Here is a 16,354-nt window from a genome sequence, read left to right as displayed (position 1 = left end):
ATTCACACATGACATTCATTACAAACTCGAAGTGGGAAGTAAATGTGTGGTTTGACGATGAGTAGCAGTACACCACAGCCTCCAGATGCTTCCCTCAAAGCCCAGATGTATCACACAGCCAGACATCTCGCTGAGACCACTAACGGGAGGAACAAATATGTTTCCTACTATGAACAAAGCTTATTTTATTAATATTAAATAGATTATGTTTATCTCGCTTGATGACTACCTTTAGTGATGATTTGGTTGTTGCATATTATCTATTCGTTATGTAATTACGCTATTGTTCTCAAATGAGCGCTTTTCAGGTAATAAATATTAATGAGCTACGTCGTTATCTTCCAATGGCGGGTAATTGGCTAATGAATATTAATAAGCAAGCCCTCGCCGCATTAGGATTTGTAAAATCGCGTTTCGCCGGGCGTGAGTCCTGAGAGCGAGAGACGCAGTGTGGGCGGGTTAAGAAACTGCGAGAGGGAGGAGATACCACCCCGTCTCTTTTTCTCACGGCATCCACCGAATGCGGGGGCATTGGTTTCCTCGTATCTAATCTTCAGATTCCAGTTTGGCTCCTTTCCGCAGTTCGAGTCGTCTCGGGAGGCACCGGAGGCCCCATCCGTTGCGTTCGGTGTGTCGGCGGGCGTCGCGCTGTCAAAGGTGCGAGTGTGTGACGGATGCTTAGAGGAGACTGAGCGGGGTACCATCTCACACCTCACGGTAACGGACATTTGATCCCAAAATAATATTTATAATTCAATTCTCGCGAGTGACACAGGTGTTATATCATCTAAACCGCTCTCTACTTTGAAGAATTACACGATATGGCGATTTTTGGATATTTACAGCCATCGATTCGTGTTTGTCGCATATATGTATGAGTGAGCTTTAACACCGGTCGTTTTAATAACGCGTTGTAAACACCAGTAAGTTATATCACGTATCTGTCCGTCATCCAAGTTGGAAGATATTAATCTTTATATCTATAAAAATACTAATGTAAGTAAATGACATAGCCTATATAAATCTTTTCAGGTCAGATGTTATTTGAGCGTCTTGATGGAAACACACTTGATATTCTGTTAACAAACCTGCCTATGTGCTACATTCGCGAGGATACACCTGCACGCGCGTGCTGTGAGCGAGGATGCGCAGACTTCTCAGTTTCACGCGCACTCAATTCGCTTAATACCGAGGTTTTATTGAGCGTTGATTGTCACTAGTAAACACAGCAGGATATATAACAGTCGACATACTGTGTCTCAAATGGGAGCCAGACCTCCTCGGCCATACTAGGCCACGAAAATGATGTCAAGGGTATTGCATATCATATACACATTTACCTAGAGCGGAGTATTTAATGTCTTAATGTTTACGTTTAAGGAAATGCAGGCAGGGAGATTAATATGTCTGTCTCTCTGTCTCTGTCTCTGCGCTTATCTGTTTCTCCTCTGTCCTCTATCTTAAACTGCTTCATAGCAGGTTAATGCATGTTATTTCCCTCTGTCCTTCCCCTCCTTCCTCCCTCAGATGGCCAGAATGAGTTTTCTCTCCTTTCTCCTCTTTTGCTTGACTTCGGTTGCCCATGGCAACAAAGGTCAGTCTCCTCCATCCTTTTGAATGTTGATACTGAGCATTGTGTTGATGATTAAGTGCGAATGAGTATATTAACATTTCTGTTCGCAGCTCTGGCACACACACTTCATTTAAACCAGAAACTCAATCTGTTTTGGTGTTGAGTATGAAATCGTGTCAGCTAATAAATGTGTGCCTCCTTTATGAATGACAACAGTAGATTTTGTAGAGTTCACAAAAGGTAGGCCGCATCTCAAGGTGACATGGGAAGAGACAACATGATGAAGAAACTGATGGAATGACAAGAGAGCGAATAGATGATGGTGGGACCGCAAAATTTGGAGAAGGACCGAGAGGATGCTGATACTAGGATCTCTGTGAGAAAGAGAAGGGGAGTGGGAGGTCGACTCTTGTCCTTGAAGAAAAAGGGTGAAAGCTTATCTATTCTCGTCTCTGCTATTTTTAGACATGTGGGAAACTGGAGATGCTATATTTCTTAATTTACGGCTAACGTCTCTCCGTGTGATCACAGACATGCGTTGATCTTTCTGTCTATCCTCTGTCACAGCTGTTGACGGAGTCGTTCAAAATGCTCCGGTCCGTGTGGGAAAGCGGCACGTGGTGTGATAAATGGAGTGAGATGCACAGCGTTGTCGCTCGGTCCGTAATCCGAGGAGTAATCCAGTGGTCTGATGCTCAGATTAATGTTATTTGGCTGAGTGAGGGATGAGAGGGAGGAACGCGGGCGTGAGTGGGTGGGAGAGAGAGAGGGATAGATGGATAGATGGATAAATGGCTAAAAAAGACAGACTGACTTGAAATATGAGAGCGAGGTGGACGGCATGTAGCCACACATGAAAAAGATTAGTGCACTGAGTTAATGGTCAGCACACTGTCTAGTATAGTAGGCTATCATATCACAAGAGATTCCAATCGTTTTTATGAAACAGGGCTCAGTAATAAGGATTAGAAGTTATGGTTTTTACCCACCTTGATTTTTAATGTTTTTACTTGCACCAGGGCAAAAGAATGATTCATTTTTAATTGTTTGCTATATGTATTTTGCTAGAAATATTTATACATTTTCATATTAGTTGTTTAAATAAATTGATGTGTTTTTTTTTACATTCATACTGATATTTAATATATAAATATACACTATTCAAATGTATGGGGTCAGAAATATTTTTTTAATGTTTATTATAGAAGTCTGTTATGCTCACCAAAGCTGCATTTTTTCTAAATATACAGTAAGAACAGTAAGCATTTTTCTATTTTAATATATTTTTTAAATGTCAATTATTCCTGTGATGGCAAATTGTAGTCTTCAGTGTAACATATTCCTTCAGAAATCATTAAAAGCTTCATTTTGTTGTCAAAAAATATATTTTTTTAAAGTTTATTTGATGTTGCTCAATATAAAGTTTAAAACAGTAGCATTTATTATAAATAAAATATTGTTTTTTTAGAATGTAAACATCTTTACTGTCACTTTGAATCAGCTTAATTTATCTGTGCTGAATAAAAGTCTTGATTTGTTTTTATTTTAATTTTACTGACCCCAAACATTTCAACACTATATATTACAAAGAAATGAAAAATTTTCTTGAAATTAAACAGCTTTAATGTAACTTAGTGAGCAAAACAATGGCATACAAATCACAGTAAGACTGGTTTGCAGTTTCCAACACATACTAATGTTTTCAAGACTATCAGAAGTCAGCTAGATAACATGATCTCAGTGACAAATAAACAAAATTTGTAACAAGAATGCAAAAATACATAACAGAAAACCAGTGTTTAAGTTGCAAGGCATAAAAATGGAATGTACAAGCTAATTAATGTAAAAAATATTGTGGCAATGCAGCACAAGCCAGAACGACCCCGGGCCAGTAGGCCAGCTTTATTGTTGAAGATTTCTCATTTTCAGGGTGTTGTTTAATGTGGGTTTGCATGGTTCCGTCTTTCTCTAAGGATTCTAAGAGAAGCTATCTGTCTGTTTTTGAGTGATAGGCGCAATATACCTCACGGTGTGTGATCAGGCCAAACATCTCTACACCTAATTACTCTGCAAAGCAGCGAGGTGTGGCGTGCTGTGTGTGTGTGTGTGTGTGTGTGTGTGTGTGTGTGTGTGTGTGTGTGTGTCCACCACACAGTTTCAGTCGATCCCCATATGGGTATGTTTGTAACTTAATGTGCAAGTGTTATGCATATGTACAGCTGGCCGAACCATTGCACCATCTGCCACTAATGTATTTTAGCACAACTTTTTTTATTTGTTGCAAATTCTTTTGGCTTGGACTGCTTGTGTTCGTCTTTGAACCTCTGCTCACTCACCTTCATAACGGCGTGTTATAAATAGTCTTGTTCCGAATCACTGATTGTTCCTGTGGCTCTCACGCCTGTCCCTTGCTTTTGTGATTGTTCTTTCTCAGCCAATAAACACAAGCCATGGATCGAAACAGAGTACCAAGGGATCGTCATGGAAAACGACAACACTGTCCTCCTCAACCCACCTCTGTTCGCCCTGGATAAAGACGCACCACTGCACTATGCAGGTAAAGATGCTGATAATGTTGCACCTTTATGTGTTAAGGTGCAGTCATATTTACCATTTCAGTATCAGTCATTTCAATAAGAATCCACACAATAAGGAATTTTGCGTGAGGGCGAAAGATTCCACTTCTCAGATATCACATCATGTTTGGATAGTTGATAGATAGTAATTTGCTGCTCTGAACAACAGAAAGCTGTGTGGTTTGTTAAAATACCAGTACAATCCACTAAACACATTGTACTACTATCCCTCATAGACTCGTAAAAAATGTAATACTAAATATGTTGCAACCCTGGCTAAGGTCTATAGACAAATGATCTTATTTCTCTGCAAAATTTGACCACATCTTTATAGTCATGCTATGGTTATTAATCCATTTAAAGGGTTAACTGAACCAAAAATTTAATTTAGCCCTCAAAGCATCCTAGGTGTAAAAAAACACCTGCCAACTCCCATTCTAAAGCTTAGAAGAGCAAGGATTATTTTTAATATAACTCACATTGGATTCATCCAAAAGAAGAAAGTCATATACACCTATACACGCCTTGGGGGTGAGTAAAATATGGGCTAATTTTTTCACCCATTTTGGGGTGAACTAACCCTTTAAGATTCTATTCATTTTACATTAACAAAATTTATGGGTAAAAAAGGTCTTGAAACCATGTGGGGAAATCTTTCGCCTTTACACCAAATTCCCATTTGCATGGATTCTTATTGAAATGCATGAATTTTGCCAGTGAAAATTTACCAAACAACCACACCTTAAGTCAGTAAATATAACCCCTACACCTCAACTTTGAAAAGGAAACACTAATTGTGCATTTAATATTAGTAAGGTATTTTCAATTTTATGTATTATAGTCGTGCTGTGTTGAGTTCAGGTCAATAGTGTATGAAGCACAGCTCACAAAGAAATCACTTTCAAACAGAGCAGCTTTCTGTTAGCTAATGCAGATATAATCTTTTGCCCTCATGCAAATTTTTTGATTGCATAGATTGAAATGGCTGGTGAACATTTGCTGAACAGCGATAAATGTAACCGCACCTTTCATCAGTAAATATAACCTCTTATGCCTCAAGTGTGAAAAGGACACTTAATATTTCTAGTGTACTTCTAATTGACAGTGTCTAGTCAAGGGTTTGGTGTAAGGGTTATTTTGACGGGAAGGGGGGCAACTTTGGAGCTTGTAACAGCTAGTGTAGTACTGTGGTAAGTAATTACATGTTATGTTTATAACGAATTACACAGGGATTAAGGCTGACAGACCTCCCCTCTCGGCAGGCTGCGCTAACATTCACAGTGCCGTGTCATGTGTGACAGCTCTTCCTGAACACAGACAAGTGTTTATTTCCAGAAGAGCACTCAGCAGCCCTTTTCACATCATTTCACACATCAATGTTTTTTTTTAACTTGTGTAGTAAATGGCACTTTAAATTAGGATTTGTACAAAGGTTGTCAGTCACATACAAAATATATTTTATTCAAATCTAGTCAGTGCAGTTGTATTTTTCTCTTTTCAGGGGAGATCTGTGGGTTTAGGGTTCATAACGGACCAGGTGGTTCTGGTTCGGCACAGTTTGAGGCAGTGGTGTTGGATCGCTCCACTGGAGAAGGTCTGGTTCGGTCCAAGGAGCCTCTGGACTGTGAAAGCCAGAAGGAGCACAGCTTCACCATTCAGGCATATGACTGCGGTGAAGGTCCTGACGGGACCAACAGCAAGAAGTCTCACAAGTAAGAGATTTCTTCTGTTCAGATGGAATTTTCCTAAATAATTAAGGAATTTTCCTTAATTTTCCTAAATTCTGCAAATTTATGCCAGACCCGTTGCATTCTTACACTCTTAACCCACTCTTCCCAGGGCCACTGTGCACGTTCGTGTAAACGACGTGAACGAGTTCTCTCCTGTCTTTGTGGAGCGTCGGTACGAGGCATCGGTGCCCGAGGGTCGTCTTTTTGATCGTATTGTGCGGGTGGAAGCCGTTGATGCCGACTGCTCACCTCAGTACAGCCAGATCTGCTTCTATGACATCATCACACCCAACGTCCCTTTCACCATTGACAACGATGGTGAGATCTACAACTGCCAGCATTGATAAAATACACATACACATTTTATCTCATTTAGGGGTGACCGGGGACAGGTCATGACATTTCACAAAAATAGTGATTTTAATATATATATTTTATATATATAGAAAAACATATTAAATCACTGTTTCTGCAACTTATATATATATTTACATTTATTCATTTAGCAGATGCTTTTATGCGACCTACAATTGGGGATTGTAGGGGTGCCTGTATATATATGTGTGTGTATATATATATATATATATATATATATATATATATATATATATATATATATATATAATATATATATATATATATATATATATATATATATATATATATATATATATATATATATTTAAATGCTTACCCTGTTGCCAGCAGCTTCTATAAAATATTTAATAAAGACTCTAAGGTTGGATTCAATTTCCCTCTTGTTATGAAATGAAAAACTGTACGACTGAATCAAAAAATTTACTCTTTACAGTGCATAATGAACATTATTTCAATGAAGTATGTAGCTCAAGGATGTTTTATATTCAGCTAGCAACATATTTTACTGAAAAGGATTTTATGGTTTGAAAAATCTGTATAATGTACCCCCATGTTGTTCCAAACCTGTAAGACTTTCTTTATTCTGTGGAACATAAAAGAAGATTTTTTGTGCATACAGTGGAAGTCAGTGGTCTGTTTGGTAAACAGCATTCTTCAAAATATCTTCTTTTGTGTTCTGCAGAATGTTCTGTCATAAATGATGACAGAATTTTATTTTTTGGGTGAGCTATTCCAAATACAAGTCCCCATATAAAGGTGAAAACTTTTCAGCAATTTTAAAAATATAATATTATTACAGTTATGATATTGTTACTTTGAGATGTACTTTTATTTAAGACACAGTGAATTAATATAATTTTCTTTTAGGTTTTTAAACTGTACCAAAACTTCTGTTACATTCATACCCTAATATATAATACATACTATTATAATAATTCTTGTGAAGATCATCATTGCTTTAATCAATGTTTCAAATAATTAAAAATGTGGTGGCATGTTGATGTTAAGCTGGTTTTTAGGGCAGTTCTCTGAACAGCCCAGCAGTGAGATGGAGGGATAGTCATCCTTCCTGATCATTCAATGCAGATCACAGCACCCACTGACAGACTGAGGGGGAAGCGATCAATAGCCGACATTTTGTAACATGACAAATGCTGACGAAGAAGGAACTGGCCATTGGAAAGAAACCGAAAAAAGGGAGAAAGATACAATGAGCAAGCACAAGGGAGAGAGGACCTCTTTTTAGCCATGACTTTGCAGATTTTCCTGCTGTAGTGTGTGTGGTTTGCTTTCGTAATTTGGGTCAGGCTGAACCAGACACCGCTGTGTGAATATCCTTTTATTTATTGTGCCTCTTCAATATCGTTCTTTTACTCTCTCTCTCTCTCCTCCAGTCCACAGTTGGCCTTCACCCGTGCCTGTCATCATTGTTTGTTTTTGCTCACATTTCTCATTTTGAGCAGATTTTGATGCTTCTGGTTTATTTGTCATATTCTCGGTGTCCCTGGCAGTATTAAATCTGCTTTATTATCTCTAATCTGAGTCTGTTTTACCAAAGCTTCTGGCTTTCAAATCTTTTAGTGTTCTCTGTGTTTATTTAGCTCGATATACACCCACCGGCCTCTTTGCTAGTGCTGGGTTAGACCCCCTTTTGTCTTCAGGACCGACTTAATTTTTTTATGGCATAGATTCTAGGTGCTAAAAACATCCTCAGAGATTTTGGTCTGTATTGACATGATAGTATCACGCAGATCCACTGCACATCCAAGATGCAAATCTCCCATTTCACCACATCCTGTGACTATGGAGGCCATTTAAGTATGATGAAGTCATTGGCATGTTCCAAAAAACAGTTTGAGATGATCTGAGATTTGTGACATGGTGTGTTAACCTGCTTGAAAAGCCATCACAAGATGGTACACTGTGGTCATAAAGGGAGGGAGATTGTATATGGAGGTAGTCTGTGGCATTTAAATGATGCTCAATTGGTACTAAAGAGCCCAAATTGTGGTGAGGAAATATCCCCCAAACCATTAGACCACCACCAACTTGAACCATTGATACAAGAAAGGATGGATCCGTGCTTTTATGTTGTTTACATCAAATTCTGAACTCTACCATTGAAATGCCACAATAGAAAGTGATTCATCAGACACGCCAATCTTTTTCCAATCCTCTATTGTCCAGTTTTGGTGAGCCCATGTGAACATGTTTCCTGTTCTTAAATGACAGGAGTGGTACCCGGTGTGGTCTTCTGCTGCTTCAAAGTTGTGTGTTCAGAGATGCTCTTTTGGATACTTCATTTGTAGCAGTGGTTATTTGAGTTACTCTTGCCTTTCTCTCAGCTCAAACCAGTCACTCAGGCCATTCTCCTCTGACCTCTGGCATCAATGAGACCCATTTTTGCCCACAGAGCTGCCACTCACTGGGTATTTTCTCTTTTTCGGACCATTCTCTGTAAACCCTAGATACAATGGTTTGTGAAAATTCCAGTAGATCAGCAGTTTCTGAAATAATCAGACAAACCCTTCTGGCACAAAAAATAAAATCCATGTTTAATGTCATTTAAATCACCTTTCTTCCCCATTCTGATGCTTGGTTTGAACTTGAGCAGATTGTCTTGACCACATCTACATGCCTAAATGCATTGAGTTGCTGCCATGTGATTGGTTGATTAGATTTTTGCATTAATGAACAGTTGAACACAAGTTGAACATGAACTAATAAAGTGACCTGTGAGTGTATAAACTACTCTATCTCTTACAAATTCAGGGAACATAAAGAACACTGAGCCACTGGACTCTAAACGCCAGCGTGTCCACAGTTTCTGGGTGACAGCGTTTGACTGTGGGAAGAATCGAGCTCAGGCCGATGCGCAGGTCATAGTCACAGTAAAACCTTCCTGCAAGCCAGGCTGGATTGGTAAATATTTTTACAATTTATTTTCATTTTATTTTTTAAATTGTACTTATTTATTCTTATGTGTGTGTGTGTGTGTGTGTGTGTGTGTGTGTGTGTGAATTACAGGATGGACAAAGCGGACTGAGTACACTCCTGGTTCTGGCAGTATCCCTCTCTTTCCGAACCTGCACTTGGAAGCATGTGAGGAGACGGTGTGGAACATCCAGGCTACTGTTGAGCTTCAAACGGGTCATATTGGGAAGGGCTGTGATAGGGACAGCTACTCAGATCGATCTGTGCGCAGACTCTGTGGTACGTTTGATTAAGTGATTTCCTGATTTTTTCATTTCTTCGATAAATTGTCTACAGTTTGAATTTGATGATGGCAGATCCTCGTTCATTAGGATTAGAGATGATTAGCGAACAGAAAATTGAGGACTCTGTTGCTCAACTGTTTATCTCATTTAGAGCAGATGGGAAAATGTCCCAAATCATTCCATTCTCTTTAGATTAGCTGCAGGATGAAAATCCCTTCAAATTAGGGTGAACTCAATAATTCTAGAGTTCTTGCTGATCTTGCTGACAGCTGCCCTGTTTTTAAATCAGTAATGTGTAGGCTTTTAATCTTTTCAGGTGCTGTGAGGGGTGAAGTCGACCTCCTTCCACCTCCATCTCCTGCAACCAATTGGACCACCGTGCTGCCGACTCTGCCCTCATCTGATTCATCCCTGGTCTTCTCCTTCAATGGCTCCACCCATGTTGCTGTAGTACCTGATTCAGTTGCTTCAGCAGTATCTGGTGACCACTTCACCCTGCAGCTGTGGATGCGAAGAGGAGGGGCCAGCACTCAGCCACTAGCCAATCAGGCGAGGGGAACCCGTAAAGAGGAGGAGACTATTATCTGCAGCACTGTAAAGAATGGTCAGTCTGTGCTGGCGTTATCACCATACTGAAATTTCAGTAACATTTCAGTACCAATGCCAGTAAAATTTAATACAAACAAAGCTGTTGACCACACTATTTAAAAAAGTTACTTGCATTCAAAATTTAGGGGTTGGTAAGATTTTTCTGAGCCTCTCATGCTCCACAAAGTTTATATGTATCATTTTGATCATTTATATGATCAACATACAGTAAAAACTGTGAAATAGCTGTTTTATATTTTAATGTATTTTAACATGTTATTTCTGTGATTTTCAGCAGCCATTACTCCAGTCTTCAGTGTCACATGATCTTTCAGAAATAAATCTAATTTGCTGATTTGCTGCTCAAGATACATTTCCAATCGGAAATAATAGTGCTTAATATTAAGCTGCTTAATATTTTTGTCGAACTGTAATACATTTTTTAAGGATTGTTTGATGAATACAAAGTTAAAAATAAATGCATGTATTTAAAATATAAATCTTTTGCAACATTAAACTTACGCTTTTGCTCAATTTAATGCATCCTTACTGAGTGAAAGTATTAATTTATTTAATACATCTTACTAACCCCAAACTTCTGAACAGTAGTGTACGTATTAACAAAAATATTAATAAATGAAATTGAAACAGTGGAATATAGTCTTCAAGTAAATAAGCAAAGTAATTATTTGTGTAAAAATAATACAAACAATGTATTGTAATGTATTTCTAACACACAAATCTGATATTTTGACAAAAAACACCTTGCCAAGGTTAGCTTTTTTGACCATGAAACTTAGTACCGAAGTGCCAGAGCAGGCATCCCTGGTCAGTAGTCATTGCTTAAGAACTCAAACTTAAGCTGCTCTACTAAACAGTTTTGTGGTCTCATTTCCAGATGACTCGTACTCTCACTACTCCTTATCGGTACATGGCTGTCGTCTCTCTCTCTTCTATTGGCCGGATGTGTCTGCCGCAAGACCTGTCAAATTCCTTTGGAAACTGGAACAGGTAAACTAACCGTGACAGCAAGTCTTGGTTACTTTAATCCTGTCTACTGTCCACAGTCTGTCTCAGTTGTGTAGAGTTTAGCTGACATTTGACCTCTGACTCTGACAGGTGTGTGATAGTGAGTGGCATCACCTGTCCCTTAGTGTGCAGTTCCCCTCTGTTACACTCTACGTGGATGGCGTGACCTTTGACCCCGCACTCATCCATGACAACGGCGCCATCCCCAACCCAGCACCACACCAGCGGCTGGTCATCGGAGCATGCTGGGGTAATTTAACGATTAGTCATATGTGATAAAGCTTAGAGGCTGGTGTGAAGATCTCAGCAGTAGGTGGAGCAGAAATCTGTAGTCATGTTCTTTTCTGAGACTATATGTGTTTCAGCTATTAATAGACTCATGTATTATTCATCTAAACAGAATCGTTCTTACACACTGTGGCACACGTTTAGAGTGTGTGTGTGTGTGTGTGTGTGTGTGTGTGTGTGTGTGTGTGTGTGTGTGTGTGTGGTAGAAAGATGCCCAAGCTTCCTGTCTCCTGCTGTTCTTCTAACTGGGTCACCTAGTCTGCGTTAATGACCTCCTATAATGATGTTTTGACACTGGGAAGAGGATTTAAGTAATAGTTCAATAATAACAATTGTGCCATTAGTTACTCACCTTCAATTTGTATGGTGTTATTTTTTAATTTGTTAATGTTACACAGCTTTGGCCATGTAACACCATTTCATATCGACCAGGGACTCAATAAAAGATACAATTAAAGCTCTATAAAAGTAGAATTATAGAAGTTTTCTAAAACAATAGAAATTGAAGTAACTATACACTGATAATCTTCACCTCCACCAAAAGCTTGTATCTAGCTGGCATTCTGAGAAACAAATGGAAGTATTGAGTTATTCTGACAAATTCCAGTCTGTCCCTCACACAAAGCTATCATATAGCTTCAGTAGTGATATGAAGAACTTGAATACAAAATAACAGAACATACACTATACCATTTAAAAGTTTTGAGTCAGTAAGATTTTAATACTTTAATTTAGCAAAGATGCATTGAATTGATGCATCAAACTTTAATGCAACTTAGCAAAGATGCATTAAAGCATTTATCCATTTCCTTTCACTTCTCACTTTTTTCCTTCCTGTAGAGCCAGAAGAGAAACCAAGAGACATTGTGAACAACACCATGCTAGAGAGTAAAGAGACAGGTAAGGTGCACACCAGGACAATTTTTCTGTCTATGTTTATGTGTGGATGTGTTATTCATAAGCTATCTGAAATCAATAGAGATACTCAGTTAAGTGCCGGTATGAGTTTAATGTCCTTAAAAGAGTCTGTATTGATTCATATTCATATATATATCTTCTCATTTTGGCTCATAGGGAAGTTTGTCAGTGGTTACAAAGGGCTTTTGTCAGGAGTGACTGTGCGTCCAGGAAATGTGGAGCCCCACAGTGTGGTGGAGTGTCTGTATGCTTGTCGAGAAGGGCTTGATTTCGGAGACCTTGAGACTTTAGGCTCAGGCATGAAGGTACATCAACACTATGAATTAAAGTTTGTACCTGTAATATAACCCATAGTTCCTCCTAAAAAAAAATTGGGTGGTACTATAACGGTTTTGCTTTGTTTTTTTGTCTAACTCTATTCTGTCACTAGTGTTTAAGTCACATTTAACCAGGAATGTTCCTGTAATGTTCCTTCCTCAGGTGCATGTGAACCCTAGCCAGTCTGTGCTGGTGTTAGAAGGAGACGACATTGAAAGTTTCAACCGTGCTGTTCAGCAGGTGACATACAGGAACTCTCTACGATTTGCCACACCTGGTGTCCGTCCACTCAAACTGACCACCTCTCTCAGGTAGACAACTATCCACACACCCAAATAATGATCTTTCTTCAGCATTTCAACTTACACAACATATCTAAAGTCTTATGAATTTTGTGATTTTGTCAGAAAATGAATTTACTGCAGTGACCAACAGTAGGTTAGTTTACTACCAAACTATAACAAAATATTATCCATATTGTAAATATAGCCAGAAAAAAGAAAAGGCTTTCAAGTAAAGCACACTGATAAGAATGAGATGAAAAAAATCGACTGATAAGTACAGAGTAAGGAAATCCATTTTGGTTAAAAACAACTCCCTCTGTTTTCTTGGCAAGCATGTAGATTTTAGGGCTTTACTTTACTGTCACCAGATATCAGGCCAATGGGTTGAAGTGACCAGCTGTCAGATGGAGATTAATTAACCAGCTGCTCACAGATTTATTGGCATACATTCACATAAACATATGAGCACACATTTATGCAAAGTTGCAAACAGTCACGTGAATATAATACTCTGATTAATTCATCAGATTAATCACAATTAATCATATAGTTCAAAAGTTTGTGGTCAGTTAACTAAAAACTGGGGTGCGTTTTTAAAATATATTAATATTTTAATACAGCAAAGATGCATTAAATTAATCAGAGGTGACGGTCATTTTTTTTAATAATGATTTCTATTTCACATAAATGCTTTTCTTTTGAACGTTCTGTTCATAAAGGCTCTTGAAAAAAATTATTACTGTTGTCACAAAAATATTAAGCATCACTGTTTTCAACACTGATAATATTAAAAACTTTTTCTTGATCAGCATATTAGAATGATTTCTGAAGGATCATGTGACACTGAAGACGGGAGGAATGATGCTGAAAATTCAAAAGAATAAATTACATTTTAAAATGTATTAAAATAGAAAAGAATTGTTTTAATTTGTTTTGAATTGTGATAATATTTCACAATACAGCTGCTTTTAATGTATTTTTAATCAAATAAATGCAACCTTGATAAACATAAGAGGCTTATTTTAAAACCATTAAAAATCTTACCCACCTGAAAGAAAGAAAAAAATCCATTGATGTGGAAGACCATTTAACCTAAAGCATCATTAAATGTGTAAATGTGACACATTATAATCATAAACCATTGCAGCAAAATGACATAAAATATTAAGATATTTTTTCTCAAGTATTTAGGTATTCTCTTGAAATCATCATAATTCTTTTTGTCCTTCTGTAGGTGTTTCAGTGAAGAGAGCTGTCTCTCTCTCAGACAGCTGGAGGGTTATCTGGTCGTGCTCCAGCCTGACGCCCCTCAGATCTCTCTCTCTGGGGTGGGACCCCACCTGGCCCGGCCGGCTGCTGAGTTTGAGGGCCCTCAAGGGGTTCCCTTGTTTCCTGAGCTCCGTATTGTCTGCTCCTTGTCTCATGCTGTGAACACAGCTGCTCAGGGCATGGAAGGAGGGGGTAAGCTTTGAACATCTCACCTAAAACAGTTATCTGTGAACCCACCGCTTGATGGATGACCCCTATAAGGGCTTTTTAATCCAAATGTATCTATTCATTTATCCTTGGAAAATGATCTACACATCAGACCCTGTAGTAGCCAGGAGGCTCAACTTGATGAATAACTATGAACAAAATATCTGCGTTCTAATAGCTTGTTTTGGTTTTGTCCAGAGGCAATGCAGCAGAGAGAGGCTTTCTAATAAAGTCAAGGTCAAGGCATTATCAGATTATTTGCAAGTTAGTATGCAAGTATTGTCTCTCGATAGAAAGTGAGAGCAAAACATGCAACAGAGTTACTTATTGGCCCACAGGTTGACCTGTACTCACTCTGTTATCGGTGACTTTAAGTTTGTGCAATGCAGCGGACAGACCTTTGCTCTTCTCTCACTTCAGTGTTGTGGCCAAAGAGTAGAGAATTATTCAGTCTTTTTTTGTCTCTTTATCAGCACTGATGTCAGATGCTGTGGCTCATACTCTGGATGGGTGTGAAGTCCAGCCCTTGGGGGAGGAGCTAAACCCAGAAAGGGAGGAGCTTCTGATTGACATGGAGGCATTAAAAGAGAGGGGACTGGACATCATTAACACAACGGCCTACATTGCAATCACTGGTAATTTTTTATATTAAATGTATGGCTTAAACTGCCTTCACTGGTAATAAAAACAGTGGGAAAGCACTGTATAAAGTGGCTACAAAAATATTTGGACACTTATTTGTAGTCTTAACGATGAATAAGTGTCACTGTTACCAGAAAGTGTCCAAATATAATATTTTTGTCTTAATTTAGAACAAAATATATTTAGAAATGTAAACTACCACTTGTTGTACTACTTCATAATATATTTCATATTTTATTAAACAATGTAAAACATTTGTGTTTAAGTTTAAGTTTTAAGTTTTACTACTTGGGGGTATAAATGCAAATCATGTACATGGTCAGTAAGATTTAAAAAAAAAAAATTTGGAAACAAAAAAGCCTTATGCTCATGTATTTTATCAAAACAACTATTTTCTAGTTGAATATATTTCAAAAATGTAATTTATTCATGCGATGGGAAAGCCATTGCTCCAGTCTTCAGTGTCACATGATCCTTCCGAAATCATTCTAATATGCTGATTTGATGCTCAAGAAACATTTGTATTATTTTCAATAATATTTTAAAATATAAAAAAGTATATTTTCCCTGTATTGCTATTTAAAATAATGCTGCACAGTCACTTTTGATCAATTTTAATGCATCCTTACTGAATAAAGTATTATTTTCTTACTGACCCCACACTTTTGAACAGCAGTGAATGCAATAAGTAAAAAGATAAATTATTTTAGCATAAACACATAATGAACACATCCTCATTTATTTAACAGGAAATAGAAAAACTGCAACACTTTAATCCTTCTCTTTCAGGAGCGGAGTCTATCTCTGTGTACGAGGATGTGTTGCGCTCCATTCGCTATCGCTTGGCAAAGGGCTCTGCTCGTTTTGAAAGAAGGTTCCGTCTGTCGTGCTCAGAAATGAACGGCCGATACACCAGCAACGAGCTCACGGTGGAGGTAATGAACACCACTGAACACATGACACTGATGTGGACACACACATCACTTAATTAACACACACACACACACTCTCTCTGTCTCTGTCTGGTTTTCTCCTCCACCTGCTCAGGTGAACTTCCTGCACTCTCTGGACAGTCTGTATCATCCGTCTCACCTGCTGGCGTCCCAGCAGCAGTTCCTCCACCCATCCCATCACAATTTGCTTTAAATACTTGACAGTCTCTCCAACATCCTAAAGATCTCAGGTACATGTCCGAGTCTGACATTTTTTATTGGTATGTCAACATTTAGTAAATGTTCTTTTTTTACTGCAGAGAAAGCTTTGAGTTCTGAACAGAGTATATTTAAATAGTATAACATTACATCTTTTTTTTTATTTATTTCTCATGATATGAACC

At 38.2% G+C, this 16,354-nt stretch overlaps 1 protein-coding gene across 1 annotated transcript; it reads left to right on the top strand.

Moving 5' to 3' along the window:
- Positions 1 to 413: 413 nt before the first annotated feature.
- LOC109048823 (calsyntenin-3-like) lies at positions 414 to 16,164 on the top strand. The gene is made up of 17 exons (XM_042741880.1): positions 414 to 717; positions 1,528 to 1,594; positions 4,008 to 4,130; positions 5,651 to 5,861; positions 5,989 to 6,197; positions 9,030 to 9,179; positions 9,285 to 9,470; positions 9,792 to 10,079; positions 10,962 to 11,074; positions 11,183 to 11,342; positions 12,221 to 12,280; positions 12,455 to 12,603; positions 12,779 to 12,927; positions 14,135 to 14,361; positions 14,850 to 15,011; positions 15,808 to 15,953; positions 16,066 to 16,164. The coding sequence occupies exons 2-17, from the start codon at positions 1,528 to 1,530 to the stop codon at positions 16,162 to 16,164; spliced, it is 2,499 nt and encodes an 832-aa protein (XP_042597814.1). The 5' UTR covers positions 414 to 717.
- The last annotated feature ends 190 nt before the right edge of the window (positions 16,165 to 16,354 follow it).

This window comes from Cyprinus carpio, chromosome B16, assembly GCF_018340385.1.
Source record: "Cyprinus carpio isolate SPL01 chromosome B16, ASM1834038v1, whole genome shotgun sequence".
Taxonomy (NCBI): domain Eukaryota; kingdom Metazoa; phylum Chordata; class Actinopteri; order Cypriniformes; family Cyprinidae; genus Cyprinus; species Cyprinus carpio.
The sequence above is the reverse complement of the archived record's forward strand: the minus strand, read 5'-3'. Positions and strand labels throughout refer to the sequence as shown.